We start from the raw sequence: 20,601 nt of genomic DNA, 5'->3' as shown, positions 1-20,601 counted from the left end.
TTTCTTCTGCTATTTGTATTTACAGTACATCAATATGTGACAACAAAAGAGCAAAATAGACACCATAATATTGCACTACAGATTACATAGTTTAGGACTATTGAACTTGGACTCATGGACTACACTTAAGATAAAATGTAATTTAGATTTGTCTACATTAAGCTTCCTATCAAGTTCTGCTAGAAGAAAAAAAATTGAGAATTCCAACAAGTTTATTCCAGCTGTTCAACGCAAGAACAAAAGCTTTCACCCTTAAGTACATTGATGTTTTATATGAGAATTCGAATACTAAAAAGTTTTATGAGGGTATAAAAGCCCCCTCCACAGCATAAAGTACTAAAGCTTCAGATCACACTTTTCCCCTGGATGGCTCCCATGCTTTTGCGAAGAGAAAGCACAGTAACATCCTTGTACTGGTATAAACACACAGAGTGTATTGTGAGTGTGCTAATCAGTCGGCCACCATATGGATTTTTATTACAGAAACTTTAATTAACATTTAGCTCATCTGGGGCTTCATTAGTTCCCAGATGTCTCACTGCATCTCTGCAGACCCCGTGGTGTTCGTGCTGTTGGTTGCAGGTGTTGCGAGTCTCTCATGCCTGCGGCTCGGTAAATGCTTGTAGAAACCAACCTGTGGAAAGAAGTAATCTCTGTATGTTTTTCCCTTTCCCATTCACACTTTCTTTCTTTCAACGTAAGCATATGTAAAACTTCCAGGTCTTCTGCTAGATCAGAGATTCTCAACAGGGGGTTCAAATGAGGTGACCAGATTTTTTAAATCAACCCGGGACATATTCTAGTTAAATGGTCAAAATATCATTGAAATTTAAATTGTTATATTCAATCAATTAAAAGACAGGGACAAAACATTTTTTTCTTTTTTTGGTTGCAAATAATTAATAATGAGTTTTTGCATTATTGTATTAACTTACAATAGTATAATATCGATTGCAGATTAAACATAAGTTTTTATTAAGCTTAAAGTCCACTGTGAAAATAGTAAATATTAACCATTGCAAATGGTCAAAACAGTATTGCATGCATTAAATGGGTGGTCATATGTCTGTGGTGTGTTATAAGTTGCCAATGGATGTATTAGACACGTAAAATTGCAAATAATTAAGTGTCAATAAAACACCTCGTGTAACCACACCCCTACAAATTACGTCAGTCCGTGGTATGATTTGATTAAAACCACCCAAATGTATTAACAAGAAAGGTGGGCGTACCAGTCAGTACAATTGGTTTGGAACCTGATGTTCCAAATATGGTAAGAGGCGTTACATTTCCGCCACATGCAGTTGCAGTCTTCGTCCAATCACTAAGCACTAGTTAGCTGGCCAATCATAGTGCACCTCGCTTTTCAGAGCGATGAGTTTTATAGAAAAAGAGGAGATACAAAAATGCATGGTATGCAGAAAATACAGCGTTTTTGAACATTGTGTATACACATTGCCTTGGATCTAAAACAAACAATAATATTTGTTTTAGCCGTGTCATATGACCCCTTTAACACAAAATTCAATAACACTACAAAAGTATAACAAATATGAAAACATATGACAAATAATACTGTAGTTACCATTATTAACATTCTCTAATTGTATTTAATATTTTAATTTTTACAAAAAGTATACAGTCAGTACAACCAGTTATTAAAACATTTAAAATAACTTTGTTTGTGCTTTCGGAACTTGACATTTTAGCTTAAAGGAAAAGTTCATCTCAAAATCAAAATTGTGTTATTTTTTACACACCCACATGAGGTTCAACATATTTTAAGACGTCCCGGCGTCTTCGAACACAAATAAATATACTTTAGGTGACACCCGAGAGATTTCCAGGCCTCCTCATAGACATCATGGTTACAGTTGTTGTCAAGGTTAAGAAAAACACTTAAGACATCGTAAAATTGGTCCATCCGCTCATAGTGGCTTGATATAATTTTTTTGAAGTGACAACAATACTTTATGTGCGAAAAACAAACCAACATAATGACTTTAATCAATATATTCTCCTCTGTCATGTCAGTCTAATGTACGCGTTCACGAGAGCACTTCGACGCATGCGGATTCGGTTTGTACGGTTGTACAAAAAAGTGCAACCCTGCGTTTCAATCAGCATACTATCCGTTCTTATAGTTTTCGAAAGTAGAATTAGAAGGTCCCAATTTGCATTATGTTGAAAAAAGTATTCCGAAGATTCTTGGATGGTCTAGAATGGACCAGAATGGACTTTTCTAAGTCCCTTGCACAGCTGCCACTAATACGGCTAGATTATGTTTTTGGCTTACAACAAGATTAAAGCTAGATAAAGGATACAAATTCTTCTTTGAACATTACCTGTTTAATAAAGAAGGTAGGCGTTTTGTTTTCTTTTGTGTTAGCGAAGGTGCTAGGATAAGTAGTTGAATACGTGTTTGGTCAGTTTTTTTTTCCACTGTTGTTAAATTTCAGCGTGACGGAAGTTCTTCTTCTCCTTGTTTGTTGCAAAGCGGATGTTATCATACACTGCTTTGTGAAAAGGCGGAAGTTAAGTTACGTCATTGTGAAAAGGGCGTATTGTCTAATAAAGGGTATGCATCAACGTGAACACAATTTCCCACGTGAAAACGTGACACGCCCTGGGATACGCTACCCTGGGTGGCAAAACACCCAGCATATTGGCTGAGGAGAACAGGTGTTAAACTTCTGGTTCCTTTCGAACACTAAATTTCTTTCTGTGTTTTGGATTACACTTAAAATCAAATCAGAAATAGGTTGGATGTTGTGAGAGAATTCTTCTGCAGATCTGGGAGCACAAGAACTAGACACAAAGTCATCCAGCTCTTGAACTCATTTATTTTAGAATCTACAAGCCTTTATAAAGGTACCAAAAATCCTCTGGATGGTTTCAAATGTCCAGGGGTCACGTAATGACCAAATAAGGTATAGCAGATAAGACAAAGAATGTTTAGCATAGAAAGAATTCCCCCATATAGCCAGAGGGAAACCCTTCCTCCAACTATCTAGCCAGGAATGTATTCAGTTAGCTTAACAGCTTCACAATTAATTTGTTTGCAGGCTTGTATTCATTTATGCGGAAATTAAATGTAACAATAGGAGAAATAAAGAAACCGGTACTAAAACAAGCAATTATTTGCTGAAATTTCATGCAGCTGGACTCGACGGTGATCCATACGGCTTCACTACGACTAATAGGAATGTTTTGACACCCAGGAGGCCGTGCTCCGGCGTGCCCACGTGGTGTTCACGTGGTAAAGTGACGATACTTCCATACTCTCTATAGGCCTATTTCACGCTTCCGGTTTTTATTTTCTTGTACAACTTTTTATTTTACTTGGTAAATATCACATTCAGGTGAAAAGATGAGCCAAAAAGACCAATTTTGAACACTTTATTAAAGAAATTAAACAATATGGACAAACATTAAGCAATATAAAAACAAAAAAGCCAAAAAGACGTACGAAGCACTATGTAATTTTAATTTATGTACTTAATTTCTTTTATCCCTGACACATATTGTAATTTCATTAAAAAAATTATACCCCAAGTTTTATTTATGTTATTTACATTTTGTTTTTGTTGTTATTAGTTGTATATGTTTGAACTCTTTTCTACTGTGAAAAACCCTGTGCACAACAACCTTCTGGCACAACCCAGAAGCAATATTGATCAGCTCATAGAACTCTTTTTCTCTCCTGAACATTAAACCCCCAAAATGAACCCACACATACAAGCTCTTGGAGAATATATTATCCATGGCAATGCCAAAGTCTAAAATTACCTTTCCATCTCAGATATGCGCCCCTGTCTAAGCAGTCTGTCTGTGTATTGCGTTCCGCCCCACAGACTCCCATGGTAGGCGCTCTCACACGTAATCACACCGTGGAAGCATCAGATCCACGGTGCCGGCCCTCTCGGAAGGGGAAATGAGTTCAGCGCTTTGCCATCTCAAGTGGAAGATGGAACGTCATAAACTATCAATGGACGAATTATGACAAAAGAGCCTCCGGCCGCGTTAGAGATGGCAGAGCTTCCCATCAGCGCGCTCTATGTGGTGTTTGCTCTATAAGTGTCAGGAAGGTCACAGATGTGGCGGAGGCTGGATGCTTCTGAGAGCTTGCTCAAGCAAACACAATTTAGCATGGTGTCAGGGGCACTGGCACAAAGCTGGCTGGATTAAGGGGCTGTCACACTCTTTCTCCCACAACAGGATAACAAGAAGTGCTCAAGCAGCAACCCCCCAATGCCACCTCCCCATTCCCTCGGGGGTTCCGGTGACCCACCTTCAGGTGTGGGGGCCACAAGCGAACGTGTCAACACAAGCGTGCATGCGAGTACACATCAGATCTTTTTATATTAGACATTATTCATGCACTCTGACTCAAGTGAGCATAACATACCAACTAGTGTGCTTTGTTTTTCTGAATTGTTATGTTGTGTATGTGGTGGTTAACACTTTGTGTTATATGTAAGCATGCAGCGTTTTAGTTGGAGCATTTTGTTTCAAGCTTTTGTTCCAACATTACAATAATTCTAAGTCTTCAAATAGCCTCCTCAGTGGATGGCAGCTTGTAAATGCCTCTTTTTTTAAACAAGCACAGACGGGAAGTCATTAAATTGAGTCCATGTCCATTAGGCATCATATGCCGGCAAGTACAGTTCACGTGCGTGTCATACAGCTGTCTGCCACGCCGCACTTGCCCCGTGTGACACCCTGTCAGGTTACAATGCGCTTAAAATGAATTTGTGTGGCAGAACGAAGAAACCACGCTCCTGTTGTGAAGAACCATTCTCCAGAGACTTAGGCAGAGGTGAACAGGTTAATGAGATTTATTTGTACAACGTTTTTTTTTAGCCGAATGTCTCCATGGAAACTGCCTCAGTGTCACGCACCCATGGAGATAAAGACGTGTTTACATGTTGTAAATTATGAGACAAGACACGCCCCACGTAACTTTAAAAAACGTGCAAGAAAGTGTTTGCGAAACACGCTGTTGAATTCATCATTTTGTCATTTGAACAGAGGCTACCACAACTAAGACAAGCTCGAATATATTTATCATTAAACAAGCGAGCAAGACTGAGGAAGATTAAATTGTGGAGACATTTCACTCATGTAAATTATTGTCTGTTAAAAATGAATAAAATGTTAAAAATGTGAGGATTTTCCACAGCAAAACAGCTGAAAAACGACTGTCTTGATCAGACGTCCAGTTTGAAAATTTCTCTGTGTATTGGGTAAAAACTCAAATCACAATTTTTCATAATACACGGTTTGTGTTACAGCCTAATTCCTTCCAGAAATCTGGCTAGAACTTTTAACATTTCAAAGAGAAAATGCCACTAAAAGCTTTTGAATCAAATGCACAACCCTGCTGAACTTCTCATCCCCGGAACAATGAATCGATTTGTGGAGATGCAGCAGCAGTCTTTACAATATTATCATTACAGCTTTAGAATCATTCCCGTTTGAGAGCACACAGCAAACCCCTCTCCGGCCATTCTCCTAATTTATGCAAAATAAATGCTTAGTTTAAATCAAGAGTGCTCTTTTCACTCACTGTACAGCCAGGGATGTTACCCCAAGGCATTTGTTTTATGCCTGACATTAATGACAAAAAATATAATTTTCTCAGCTGTTGTATTAGTACTGTACATTAACCTTCATTCGTCAAGAAAAGGACATAGTGGATATAGACCATTACAGCCCAGAGGAGAAGGCCTTGTGTGTGGCATGCTAACAGAGAAAATCTGAACGCTACTACTGTCCTGTCTGCAAGATGAGGTGACGGCCTGCTGAAGGAAGCAGGGCGGAAATGTGAAGTGTCCTGACATTTCAACAGACACGTCTGAAATCACAAGTCATCACTCCCAAAGGCCACCTCAGCTAAACAAGAATGTGAGTGTAATATCAGTGTATTCACCTGGTAATCGCACATTCTTTTTTCTACTGATTCCATGACAGAAAAAGGTGAGGTGACCATAAACATTTTCTGGTTTTACAGTACAATGGGAAAATGCCACACTACAGGCCCAACAACTAAGAGAAAGTGAGAGAACAAAGTAGCTGGATTCTCTAATTGGAATAAAGGATTGATTAATTTACTCGGCTCTGTGAGACCTGATTCAATATGGAGCGTGAAAGAATGACGGCACGGGATACAACTTAATCTTTAAAGTGAACTATTAAGCCTTTATTGAGCATTCTAATGAGATCTTTAATTAACATCTATAAGTAATTTCCTGGCTTGATATCATTTGATCCAAAGTTAAAAGTAATGTGCATCAGTTAAATGCGAGTACTAATTTCTTGTCATGTTTCTAAAAAGTTTTAATTCACCCAGCAATTACAAATGATCAATTTACAATTCAATTCACATCAGAGCTGATAATATATGTCGCATACAAAAAGCAGGTTCACAAATGTGACCCTGGATCACAAAAGCAGTCTTAAGTAGCCCGGGAATATTTTTAGTAAAAGACAAAAATACATTGTATGTTTCAAAATTATGGATTTGTCTATTATGCCCAAAATCATTAGGATATTAAGTAAAGATCATGTTCCATGAAGATATTTTGTAAATTTCCTACCTTTAATAATAAAAACGTTATTTTGGGGAGTGGAATGCCTGCCACAGTCCCCCTGATTAACACCTCCAGAGGCCATTTTCTCAATATCTTGATATTCATATTGTCCGATCCTAACAACCCATACATCAATAGAAAGCTTTCAGATTATGTAAACATCTCAATTTCGAAAAATTGACCCATAAAACAGGTTTTGTTGTCCAGGGTCACAAATAACAAGGGTTTGATTACATTTAACAGTTTGCTTTAACGTTATAAACAGAAGAAAGAAAAATACCTGGATTATGGATCCGAAAAGGATAAAAAAATAAAAGCTGTATACATCCTCAGAAAAAAAGTTTCATTTAAACAGCATTTGAATTTCAACAAAATCAAATAGATAGACATAAGTTATCCAACAGCAATGTGAAAGACTGACAGCATGACATGACACATAAAAAAGGTTACATCCCTTTTTTTACCTTTTCCTAAATACAAGTACATATATTACTGTTGGATTGCTTAAAAGTTAATATGAACTTTCTTATTCAGTATTTGCAGTCTGAATTTCATTTTCTACCAATGAAAGAAACAATATTTTTATTTGGAATTTGGGAGAAATATTGTTAGTACTTCACAGAATGAAACAAAAATTATAATTTTACCTAAACACCTCACATAAACAGTACCTATAAAAAGTAAATTCAGAAAAACTGAAAACTATTTTGAAACGGTCTCTTAATTTTTTTCCGCGGCTGTAGGTTCAAGGTCACAGTCAAATTCAAACACTAAACATTAACTATTTAAAAGGCCACGTTAAGAAGCATTCTCTATTAATATGAAATGAATATTGACGAAAGGCACTTTTACACAAAGACGAAGCTTGAGAAAAGTCCTATTTCCAAGTTTATGGTCCTGTTTTGCTGTTATTACCCTTCCCGGTCCTTTGGGTCCATACGGACCTTATGAGAAAGCTGTAAAAGGCTTTAACCAACAGTGGCAAACAGATTGTAGTCATTACAGCGGGGTCAGCGGGTGTATCGTATCGAACAGTTCACCTGAGTTCAATCTAAATGAGATGCGCAGCGCTGTTTGAATAATTAAGGAAATGCTATATCAGGTAACCATGGCAGAATGAGCCCTGCAGCAAACCTTACGGTAACCACAGAGTCATGTATATTCACACTGTGACCTCTTAACAATATAGCTCTGCTTAGTTTCTGCAAGGCTCACAGAAACAGTGGACACCTGCAAGGCTCGGCAATTTTCCACAAACGGCCAAACTAGTGTTGGACATGGGAAGGGAGGGTTAGGTAAAGGTTATATGAAACACTATAGCCATAAGGCCCAATTCTCTCATCAATAATCTGATTCAGTGACAAAGGACTGCAAGCTCCCAATTCACTTGGTGACCAACGCCCCAGAGGCAACAGTCACATGTGCGGAGTATTGGAAATCAATACAGGGTATATAATGATGCTCAGGACAAGCTGTTACATTTGGTGAAGAAATGTGAAGTAAACATCTTTTCATCTGTGGTCAGTTGGAGCCGCCCGGACCCCTCTGTGCACTCTATGATTGTATTTTCCCCGTGGGCTCTCAGAAGAGTGAAGTGTGATGATCTCACTGCAATCTTCAACAGCGTTTAAAGGGTCACTGAGCTGCGACTGTTGAGCAAAACGCGATGCTTCACTCAAGCTGATTTTGGACCATAAGGCGCCCACACTTATTTTAATGATTAATTCTCCTCAAAGGGTTACAAACATAGTTCAATCCAGTAAAGTGCAAGATTTAAAAAATATAGTGAGACCACATCATTTCTTGGACCATATATGACTGCAATTGGCCATACAGATGGTTTCAACATTATACGGCCCAAAGTTCTGCAAAGAATCAATGTTGAGTAGTTTAAGTTTCATTTAATAAATGTATGTTTAAATGTAATAATAAATGAATTGTTGTATCACTAGCAGGAGCTGCCAGACAAGAAGTTTCCTTCGTCGTCATCCGTCTATAAAGATCTGTTTAAAATAATATAATACAAAGAATGATATGATGCTGGTATTTAACACAGGTCCTGTTAATCGAGTTAAGATTAAATGTAGAAATAATATTATAAAGTCACATACTTATCCACATTTAAGAATAATAGGAAACCAATAGGGTATTGGATTTGTCATAAATCAAGACAATTTAAGTTTTATAATAAAATAAACATCTTCGCACAATTATCTATTTGTCTGCAAAACAAAGGTCTGACATTAAAATGTATTCTTGATATAAAGCATCTGAAACTTGTAGAACCACCCAGACCTTATTCATTATGCTCTGAGCGTCCTCTCGCCGGCGGTTCGGTTCGGTTCGGCCGTGTTCGGGTGATTCCGTGAAAAAGGCTCTCCTCCATTTTGCATAGTAACGTGTGTGTGTTGAAGGCTTCTCTGCTCCTGCCATCAGAATCACGCCGTGAAGAACGCTTTCCCTGCAATGGACGGGTACGTATGCGCTGCGTACACAATAAGAGCAAATATGATGTTTTAATTGTGGAAAAACCTCATTTTAAAACGAGTTCTGTATCGTAAGCTTCTCGTGCAAGGCCGCGCGTGCAGACCGGTGATGAATCGGCCAGACGCTGCTAACAAAAACAACTAACGTTACCGTTAGCACAAGGATAAAATCGTTATGTACGTTATACGCCGAACATTAAAACAACACGTAGAGCGATCTAACGACAGCATGTGTGTTATTTACAACTGCACGAATAAGCGAAGCTATTATTTAATATTTCTGAAGTAATTTAACGTTACGTTAAATGGGCTTTGCGGCTAACGTTGTTGTTGCTGCTACGGGCTCGTGAGATGTCCTTTGTGTGGAATAACGGGTCAATCGCTCCATCATCGAGATGTATATTAATTGTGTGAAATCGCGGAACAAAATGTATTATACTTGGTTTCACTTTCTTTAAGTAAATTTTATTCGATTTATTATTATAGACTAATGACATCGCTGGCTATACGCACTTAAAAAGGTGTTGAAAATATTTGTAGTTTTATTGTGTCTGTATATTGTATAATGTATTTTGTGTACTACTGAGCACATTCTGTGTAGTGTAACGTGAATTATAGTAGGGGTATCGTTTAGGTTTTGTTAAACTGCGTTAATCTGCATTTTAATATTTTCTCTTGTCAGCATTGCAAGCGATGTTGCAGTTGGTGTAAAGGTAAGTGTTTCTTTTTTTCTAACTCCTAGATAATACTTTTAATACTTTGACAAATTTGATCAAATTATGCGACACATTTAGAAGAGCAAACACCCTTATGGCCCATATTAAATATTCTGTGAGGAGTTATGTGAATGATCAATTACATTACAAAACAGTATTGTTCAGTGTATGTCTGTGTATTTCTAGAGAAGCTCAGATGAATTGCTGTCTGGCAGTCTCTACAACAGTCCAAACTCTTCAGTCACTGGTAAGAGATATCAATATGAACATCAACAGTTAGTCTGTGTGTCTTTCAACTTTATTAGAAGTCAATGTGGTGTCAGTTACAATCCTTATGTAAAGGTTTTAAAGGCATTTTTAAAGTACCGACTACATATGATTTAATATTATGTCGACCTATCACTGAACCTAAAACAAATGTAAATGCTGCATGTCATTTATTTGACAGCTAATGGAAATGACAGTAAGAAACTAAGGGTGGAGGACAGCATGGAGAGTCCCCCGTCTCGAGTCATTCATATCCGGAAACTCCCAAATGAGGTTTCCGAGACTGAGGTCATTGCCCTGGGTTTGCCTTTTGGAAAGGTCACCAATATTCTGATGCTTAAAGGCAAAAACCAGGTATGTGTGGAATGTTAAACCCAGGGCTTGTCTCAAGATGCTGAAATTCAATTCAGCTGCCTAAAATGATTGTTGCCGTTTTGGGAAATTGGATGAACAAGGGTTTGCTCATCCAATCGGTATGTTGTCTCATTTTGGATTCATTCCATCAATTAGGCATTTTTGGAGCTTGGAACAGAGGAAGCAGCTGTTACCATGGTGAACTACTACACAGCTGTTACACCACAAGTGCGTAATGTCCCAGTGTTCATTCAGTACTCCAACCACAAAGAACTCAAGACTGACAGTGCTCTCAACCAGGTTAGGAACACATTCCTTATCTTTTTTATGTCTTATAAGGGGCCATTCACATTTCAAATAGGGTGCAACGTTTTTTTTTCGCCGGATCAAGATGAAAATATTTTAACCTTACAGAATGCCGCACGGCAGGTCACGTGACAAGAACCAACCAACAAATATAGACAAGCTCAGTGAAGATGGAGACAAATGATCACAGCATAAATAAATCTAGTTGCAGAGTTATTGAAAGGTATTTTCAGTGCATATTAGGGGTGTGACGAGACACTTATCTCATGAGATGAGACTGACTTCATGAGAACCGAGACGAGATTTTAAGACTTTTTTTAAAAGAAATCTGCTATGATGAAATATATAGAGAAAATTTGTATCTTATTCAACTTAACACGAAATGCAATAAAATGTAGGCAATATAAAATCATCTTGTACTATATGAAACAAGTTAAACTTCTATTTTGATGAATCATATCATTCAGTTATAAACAATATGTAAATACTGCAAAATATTTTGTCACAAACTCAATTGACAGGCAGTAATTGCACAAAATTAATGCTTTGTTTTCTTAACAAGTGCTGCTTTCTGTAAAGAGCTTTACATATTTGCAAACTAGCCGATTTTTGCCGTTTTGAATCAAAATTAGGTCATTTATGTGAGTTGTTTAAATCCAAAAAGTTTTTTTTCCGTGGGAGGGGGTCTTAGGCGTCTACTCTAGAGCATCTGAAACGTCTTTGGTCCAGAAGCTGGGTTTGTTTGGCCAACCGGAATCTAGATCACACCATTGTCTTTTTTTGGTCCTAGGGCCAACCAGAATCACGTTTGCTCAGGTGAAAAGCATTGCTGAAAGGGATGAGCGCAAAGTGTCTGTCAAAGAGAAAATGGTGGTCATATTTATTATTCAGTTCTTTTTTATGAAAGCTCTTTGTAACTCTTTTTTTTTTTAGCTCTTATAGCTAGCATCAATCAGGTCCTGCACTTTATCTCTCTTAATTACTCTCTTAACATCAGTCCAGCACTTTATTTTTTCAATCCTGTTTTAAAACCGAAACCAAAATCTCAAGCGCTTTGCTTCCGATTGGACATGCATCTAGGTCATATTAGAAAAGACTTAGAAAGGTGCACCTCTCAGAAAATGTAGACAAATTAAGATACATTTGTATCAAAATACTATTTAATTTTCATGAAAATCTGAAATTCGACCAAAATCTATATTTTTCCTCAGCTCAAAATTATTGCATATAAGAGAACGAGCGTCCGGACCGTGGAAGAGAGAGGACTGGGCCCGAACATGTTTGTATTTGTATTTATGTTTTATTCACCGGCCATCGACCGTGAGGGGCGGCCGGCTGGCTGTCTTTTTACTTTTGATTATGTTTTATTAAATGTTTACATGTTTGCCGGTTCCCGTCTCCTTCCTTCCTTTTATTGAACCTCTCTACAATTACGTAATGTGAACTTGCAATTGCTATACTGTACTTGTCGTATAGTCAGCTCAGCTGCGTACGAACAGCTGTAAACACTAGTGCTTTCTGCGTGAGACGCTGCAGACGCAAGAGACGTGCGCAAAAACATTTGACAGTTTACATATAAAATGGTGGGAACAGTGATGAATACGGGTCGCACAACAACAAAATGTGAATTCACACAAATGCTCACAAATATATTTTGAGGTTGCACAGGTTTAATTTAGGGAGCATATGCGACTAAAATGCTCACAATTATGAACTCGTCACTCCATCATGCCAATTGCGTAAGGAAATTGTGTTTCATCGAATCTCGTGCCACCAGATCTTATCACACCCCTGGTGCATATAATCCAAATATCCTTTGTTTATACCTCCTCTTCTCAACGGCTAGCGTGGCCATGGTTGCTTAGCAACGACAGACGCCGGGGGAGTGTAAACTCCTAGGCCCTTTGGAAAAAAGGAAGAAGCAGTGCGTTTTGCGCAAGGTTTTAGATGCGAAATGTGAATCGCCCCTGACACATCACTCGCTACCCTTTTCCAGTTCTAATCTTTTTCCCTTGCTTTTCCTCTTAAGCGGGCTCAGGCCGTGCTGCAGGCAGTGTCAGCAGTCCAGGAGGGTGGCTCCCCAAGCTCAGACACGGCGGGCGAGAGTGTGTTAACGCCTGCACCCAGTCCAGTGCTGCGAATAATCATCGACAACATGTTCTACCCAGTCACCCTGGACGTCCTCCAACAGGTCAATGTTCGCAGCAGGCATCCATCTGGAATAACCTGCAGTTTAAAAAACAAGCCAAACGTAGTTTACACTCTCGTGCCTCTGAATTAACGGGACTTTGTACTGATTTTCCATAGATCTTTTCCAAGTTTGGGACAGTTATGAAGATAATCACATTTACCAAAAATAATCAGTTCCAGGCTCTTCTGCAGTTCAGCGATCCAGTGAATGCCCAGCAGGCCAAACTGGTAAGGGGATAATAGAAACCACTGCAAACTCCATAAATGTGTAATGACGTGCCAAAGCACTGTTATGAGATTTTTAATCTGATGGTTATGACCACAGGCAAATTATGATCCAATCATATGTTGCTTTATAACCGTTCTTTCATTTATATGATAAAATGACTGCAGTTGTCATTACTTGTAGAGGAGCATTTTATTACTTTTAGCCAGTGCCCAACATTATGCGCCGTAATTATTCTTTTTCACTCCTGTCATGGAATAACAAAGGATTTCTTGTCTTCCTGTTTTTCCCACTATAAAGTCCTTGGATGGCCAAAACATATACAACTCCTGCTGCACTTTGCGCATTGACTTCTCCAAACTGGTCAACCTGAACGTAAAGTACAACAATGACAAAAGTCGGGATTACACCCGGCCCGAGCTTCCTGCAGGAGACGGCCAGCCACCCGTGGACCCATCTGTGGCTGCAGCTCTAAGCAAAGACTCCACCTCCTTGCTCGGTAAGGCTCATTGCGGAAATGCCGCTTTCATGTGTTCCACTCACAAAATCATTTCCCAGTCTCACCTTTTTAAGACCCATCTTCCCTGTCATTCTCTGACATACATCAACATCTTCTGCCTGCATAGCTTTAGTTTCAGAGCAGAGTAGGGGTGTGAATGCTTCCCCTTTATTATGATTCATAGTTCTTTGTAGGAAATGGATCAATGGTGCCTGAATCTCAATCCCATCTAATTGATGTGCCATTCAAACACGTTTCTTTAAGATTTTGCCGCCTCCACGGCCCCCAGTCTGTGTTTCATCCCGTAAGACTTTGACTGTACGCATTCTCCTTAGGTACCCCCTCTGGAATGGTAACTTCCTACTCTAGTGGTGGAGGGTTTCCATCTTCTCTAGGTACCTATGTCTCCATTTACTTTATTTGTCCTTTTTGTTTTCTAACCCTACTTGTATGCGCACTTCCCTCTGAAGGACAGGGACTTTTCCAGTGCTGTCAGAATTGGCAGGGCTTTCATGTTGAAACCACCCCAACCATTTGTCGTGACTTGACATGCAGGATTCATAAACAGAGTCTCTATTTGTCAAAGCATAAATCTGAAGCTGCAACAATAAGCCCTTCCATTCTGCATTATGGGCCTGACGTAAAAGATTGACATGCACACTAATTAGGAGGCCGTATTTCAGACAGACTGGCAATCCAAACTGACAAACACCAGTTTCCCCAAGCAAAAGCTGAACGGCCTATTGAGCGGCTGACTACAACGAGCAAAAGGGACCCGAGAAGCAATTTTGTTTTCGGATATGGCTCCGGAGTGCCAGTCTGTGTGAAATCCACACAGATAGCGATCCCCCTAACGGCAGATATCGACTCTGGAATGTGAGTTTGCCAGACGTGTGTGGTGTTTGGCTGGGATGTGCTTGGTGCAGACAGGTAGACTGCATGGCCAGAGGGCAGATCCAGCTGAGATGCTGAGCCGTCGGCTTTTCTGAGTGGTGTGGTTGACACAGTTCTTTCCTTCTCCTTTTCTCTCTCTCACGCTGTAGGGGCCATCAGCCCTCTGAGCGCGGCGGCGGCGGCAGCGGCAGCAGCAGGAAGGGTGGCGTTGTCGGGGCATTCGGGACCTGGTGGAGTGCTACTGGTCAGCAATCTCAACGAGGAGGTCAGTACAACCTCATAATACAGCCAGCACACACCCCCTGCTCCCCCTGTTCACTGTTTTTTTATTTAATCGGTCAGGTCACTGGTACACTGTATGTCTATGTATGTTTTGTCCTCATCATTTTCGAATTCATTGGGGGACCTCTGTTTTTTATCATCATTTTCATGACATTTAGCAGGAGTGTGAAATGCATTGAAACAACATAAAGAGGAACTATTTGTGATATGTTATTTTTTATTTAAATCTAAATGTTAGTTATATTTGCCAGGCCTATACATTTTGTATCATTTTGACATTATTACCAATAGCAGATTACAGTGCCTGTCTAACGTTATTCTGGGTATGTTATTCAAAATTGTTTTGTGTAAAATAAGTGTTATTTTTAATTTGGCTGTTTTGTGAACACCCTCTATGCTGCCATTAAATTGTCTTTTACATATTGGCATTATATTAGCTGTTTTATGGATAGTGGTCATTTAAAAACTATTAAACACACATCATGTACCTAAAACAGTGTTCCCATATAAACTACTTTGCATTGTTGACTGTCTTGCTGGATGAACTGAAGCTGATGCTTAAAAAATAGTTGCATGTCCCTGAAAGTTCATAGAGTAGGAGTCATTTGTCATTTTGAGTTTAACTGCTCAAAGTGATGATAGAAAACCTCAAGAATGCTAATTTCAGAACACTTAACACGGATAAGATGACGATACATTCAATGAGCAGATAACTTGTCTTTACATTACCTCAAATTGACCTGTGTCTCATTTTCATCCTTAATGTATTCTGTTCAATGTTATTTCAGTATATTTGCAGTTGATAAGTCATTAATGAATTGAAACCTGTAGCTCTTTGTTCTCTATTTTTTACATTTATACTTGCAGAAATATACTGAAAGCATTCTCAGTAAGGTTCTCGTCAAAATGGAGGGTCTCTCTGCAGTCTCTCTCTGTGCAAATTTTGATCACTGTCTCTCCTCTCTCTTTATCTCTCCCCATCTCCCCTCTCTCGCTCTCTCTCTCTCTCTCTCTTGCACCTTTTCTTGAGCGCTCTGTCTGGAAGTAATATCTAACTGTCTTTTCTCTCTAAGCTGTATCTCTCTCTTCTTCTCCTGATGCTCCACTGCCTCTCTCTAAGCTATTCAAAGTTGGTATGAAACGTGGTAGCCCCACCCGCCTCTCTCATGTCTCAAACTCTCTCTCACTATGATTTCAATGTCTCTTTGAAGTGTCCCAGTAATTTACCCATCATGGTTTTTGTTTCCCCAAACACTTGTGGGTTTGTCGAGTGTTCAACATGACGTGCTCTCTATTGATGCCATAACTCTGCAAGGTGGTTTTCATGCTGCATGGCTCCGCGCCTTCACAGCTATAAGCTGTTTTTTATCTAACACTTCCTCATACCAAAGCCTTCCACATGCTCTGCATGCTCTGTACTCCTATCACCACTTCTGTGCTGCATTTAGGCTGAGTAAATGTGCCCTGCCCACATTCAGTCTCGGGTGTCTACGCTTGGCACAGTAAAAAAAAATAGTCGGAAGAAGAAACCGATAAAGAGAGCCCTGCCATTTTCTGACCAAACTCCTGCATTTCCTATGTACTGACCTGTATATTATTTTTGTCCCCCCTCCAACCTTTTCCTTTGTATGTGTTTTTTTTTTACCCCACACTGCTTCCAAACCCTCTCTCCCTGTCATTCTCCCTCCTTTATTATTTTATTTTATTATTATTTTTGTTGGTCCTCTGTGATTGGTTGGCCCTCTCTGATCACTTTTCCTGTCTCCCCACCCACCCTCCACCCATTCATGCTTTGTCCCTGAACCAAACAAACGTTCCTCCTCGGACCAACTTGCCCCAATTAACTGCCTTGACCCATGCTCCATGACCACCTCACCATTCTACGGGAAACCACCCTCCGTTATGGATGATCTGTTCATCTCCGCTCTACCTCGACTCTTCTCTCTTCCTGTCTTACGCTGCTTGCTCTTCTCTCCTTCTAAAGATGGTTACGCCCCAAAGTCTGTTTACCCTCTTCGGTATGTTATCGTTAGCAATCTACCTCTTTTTTTGTTTCTCTATTGTTTATTTAATTTATGATTTAAGGGCTAGTTCATAATCTGGCACTAGTGTAACATTTTTCCAGTTTAATTTGTTAGTTATTTGCCAAATTTAAAATGGAATAGTTTTGATTTCTTTTTCCTTGGCTTTTGAAGCCTCCGTCTCTATCTTGCTCTATCTCTGTCTCTCTTCATGTACAGCTTATATTAATGCATGGTGGATTCTTTTGCATGTAGGCTTTTGTTTTAACTTTGCCATATACCATGAGCTTGTTTTTGAGGGCGTATCAGAATAAGTTGTGTCTGTTAGAAACACTGTTTTGGACTCATTGGTGTAGATAATTTGGAAGATTTGTATATCATATTCACCTTTCATGTCAGAAACATGTCGGAGCTTGAACCACTAACTTGTCCTTCCTGGTTCACTCCTCCTCCCTCCTTCCCTCCCTCTTCCATCTGCCTCTCGCTTAACCAAAGGTGTCTATGGTGACGTGCAGCGTGTGAAGATCCTTTACAACAAGAAGGACAGCGCCCTTATCCAGATGTCCGATGGAAACCAGGCCCAGTTAGGTAAGGGTGACATGTTCTTAACAACATGCTGAAATGTTGTCATTCGAGCAAATCTTGCATAAATCACTTTCTGTATCTCTTTTGTCTAGCAATGAGCCATCTGAATGGGCAGAAGATGTACGGCAAGATAATTCGAGTGACCCTCTCCAAACACCAGACAGTACAGCTGCCCAGAGAGGGTTTAGATGATCAGGGTTTGACCAAAGACTTCACCAGTTCTCCTCTGCATCGCTTCAAGAAACCTGGATCTAAGAATTTCCAAAACATCTTCCCCCCCTCAGCTACGCTCCATCTCTCTAACATCCCGTAAGTATGTAGGAGACCGTGATACATTTTCTAGAGTAAGATTAAGTGTGCTGTTGATGATACCACCTAAAATCGTAAGATGAGCCGCTTGTAAAATGGCTTTACAGTCGTTGTATTAAGATATGTTGTGCATTATTTTGGCATAAATCTTGAAGACTTACTGCTGACCATGTTTTTTATTAATTCTCAGCCTTTTCTTACAGTTCAAGAGTCTTTTTTTGTTATACTGGTTCATGTATCATGACAATATGTTACTTTGTGAGGAATTTCTAATAACTACTTTTTCCCCCTCTAGTGAGAATGTGACGGAGGACGATTTACGACTGCTCTTCTCAAACTCTAGCGGAACGGTGAAAGCGTTCAAGTTTTTCCAGTAATAACCCTCCCCATTTCTTGATGGTCCACTTTGTTAATGTAAAACCATTCATTTTGGTGCATTAAAAACATTTTATACCATTAATACCAAGTCATTATTGCTTTTAATTGCAGGGATCGCAAAATGGCTCTGCTGCAAATGGCCACAGTGGAAGAGGCAATTCAGGCACTCATCGACCTTCACAACTATGACATGGGTCGTGGTCATCGCCTGAGAGTGTCCTTCTCAAAGTCCACTATCTGAAGATCATCCGGTGCTGTCTTTTCGTTCTTTCCCCAGGAGCCTCAATTTAATTTGTTTTTACCAGTCATTCCTTAATGCCATATCAAAAACGCCAGTGAGAACGGCTGTTAAACAGAACTATCGCTCTTTATTTGCTCCTTGTGTTTGCATTTTGTCCAGCTGTTGTTCTGTTTCTCTCAAAAGGCAGTAGATTTAGGAAGGATTGACAAAAACGTGCCTTACTTAGCAAAATAGGGTGATCTTTTTTGCTCCTGTTGTTAGATAATAGAAGTTGAGGCACATTGTTTTGAAAGTAGTATTGTGATAACTTGCCCAATGTCGATTTTTAAATCCAACCCAAGAGATCTAGTTAGCTTGCTTTGATTGAAAGGCAAATGCTCAATTATTTATGATATTCAGAATTGAGCTTGCAGACAAGTTACAGATTGTGATGGAATATACTCCAAGTTGTAAATTTCCTTTGAATATTTTCGTTTTATTTGGGGCCGTACTAGTGAGTTTGTTTGATCTGGCACCCAAAGTACTTTCTGTGATTGAAACATGTGATTAAACAATGACAGTGGGGAACATAGTATGTAATATGTAAGACCTGCTTTGTTATTTTTCCACTCACCGTTGCTTCAGTGAATTTGTTGAGCCATTTTTAAATGGAAATCAGATTTTTATCAAAGCATGTGCTGATGGATCTTGGCAGTTGCATGTGTCAGATTGACCATGTTTGACGTTGTGATGTCACATTATTGTTGGGACTGTTGGGACCAAAGTAAATGTGCCTTTAGTCTTACTTCATTCTGCATTGTACAAAACTGTTTTAGTCAACCAGGAATATTTTTATGAATTGAACAAAAGAATCAGACATCACTTAAATGATCTATAATTGTCTTTGTGCTTGTTTGAAGGAGAATCCCTCACTTATGACCTCTCTGTAACACTTATTTTTGCAAATTACTTTTTGTGATTTAAGCCTGGGAACTAGAGGGAGGGCATTCTGTACATTTTCTACATGAATTGAGTTTTTACATCTTTAGGAATGTAAAGTTCCGTGGCAAAATTAAAAGTTCATTTTTCTACCAAGATTGTGCTTGACGGTCCCTGTGTGGTGAAGTGCTTTACACTGTAGCATGCTGAATAAACTCTTCTCGCTCTGCATTCACCTCTGCCTCTCTGCTGTCTCTCTCTTCCTCTGCTGTCCTCTGTATCTCACTTAGCTTTGTTTTCTCATGCTCTCTTTCTAGGCTGGGAATTTTTTTCCCTCAATGTAAAAAAGAGACAGAGTGAAACAAAGTTGAAGTTGATTTTATTTGCACTAGCAAATCTGTCAATTTTCCACTTTGTTGTCATCTGGATCTTCAGGCATTCTATATTTTTTGTTCTTTTGATCTAGTACAGATCACTCTTGTCTACTTTTATCTTCTGAACTTATAGAAAGTTTAGGGATATTTATCCCCATCGAGCATTTTAGGGAGTGTTTTTTGAGCAATTTGATTGAATGTGAAACAATGACGTGTCTGAATAACAAAGACTTTGATGACAGATTTGTGTGAGATGCAGTTGTTTGTAACAGTGAAAGGGAAATTATCAATAATCAGAATTATGTGCTACAATACTATATAGAAAGCCTTCATTGTCATTGTATATTTTTGCATACAACAAAATTACATTAACATTACATTCGGCAGACACCTTTATCGGAATCAACTCCGTGCATTTGATTGATGCATTTATCTACGATCGATGGGGTTATTTAGTATTTGTCTTTCCTGGGCTCTGAACCTTCAACCTTTGTGTTGCTAACACAATGCTTAGCCGATTGAGCTATAGGAACACAGGTTGTGTCTAATGCACAGATTAAATTAATTTAGATCTTTGTTAAGAGTGTTGTTACTATTAAAAGGAAAATTAATTTTGTAGCTGCCTGAGATTATGAAATCATTATACAAACCATTTCAGATTTTGACATGAAAATCACAATAAGGTTGTCAACATCAAATGTCTTATATTACAGAAAACCAAGAACCACCAGGAGTAGTCAGTAGCAATATACATCCCACTAGCTCTAAAACCAGCAGTTGTAAGAAAGCAGCCTTTATGTCTGAGAGAAATTATGCAGTTTGGATGTAAATACTGCACCAAAGTGCCTGTATTTTGGCACATATTTTGGAACTTTGGGACCTCATCCATGACTATAATACTGCAAGCTGTGCTACTATATTAATAGTGTAATCATTTCAATGGCATTTTATTATTATTTTGA

The 20,601-nt window shown here is 39.0% G+C and overlaps 1 protein-coding gene across 2 annotated transcripts; it reads left to right on the top strand.

Annotated features, from left to right (window-relative positions):
• Positions 1 to 8,923: 8,923 nt before the first annotated feature.
• Positions 8,924 to 19,500, top strand: ptbp2b (polypyrimidine tract binding protein 2b). Of its 2 annotated transcripts, XM_056743428.1 has the most exons (15): positions 8,924 to 9,067; positions 9,762 to 9,792; positions 9,982 to 10,042; positions 10,244 to 10,416; positions 10,573 to 10,716; positions 12,752 to 12,913; positions 13,030 to 13,140; positions 13,439 to 13,637; positions 13,973 to 14,032; positions 14,681 to 14,796; positions 16,798 to 16,831; positions 17,330 to 17,422; positions 17,512 to 17,728; positions 18,024 to 18,101; positions 18,218 to 19,500. In XM_056743428.1, exons 1-15 carry the CDS (start codon positions 9,060 to 9,062, stop codon positions 18,345 to 18,347), a joined length of 1,617 nt encoding a protein of 538 aa, XP_056599406.1. In that variant the 5' UTR covers positions 8,924 to 9,059; the 3' UTR covers positions 18,348 to 19,500. The 2 variants fall into 2 exon arrangements, with proteins under 2 accessions (XP_056599406.1, XP_056599407.1); XM_056743429.1 differs by lacking the exon at positions 13,973 to 14,032.
• Positions 19,501 to 20,601: the final 1,101 nt, after the last annotated feature.

This window comes from Triplophysa dalaica, chromosome 3 (assembly GCF_015846415.1).
Source record: "Triplophysa dalaica isolate WHDGS20190420 chromosome 3, ASM1584641v1, whole genome shotgun sequence".
NCBI classification, from domain to species: Eukaryota; Metazoa; Chordata; class Actinopteri; order Cypriniformes; family Nemacheilidae; genus Triplophysa; species Triplophysa dalaica.
This window is presented reverse-complemented; position numbering and strand designations above follow the sequence as displayed.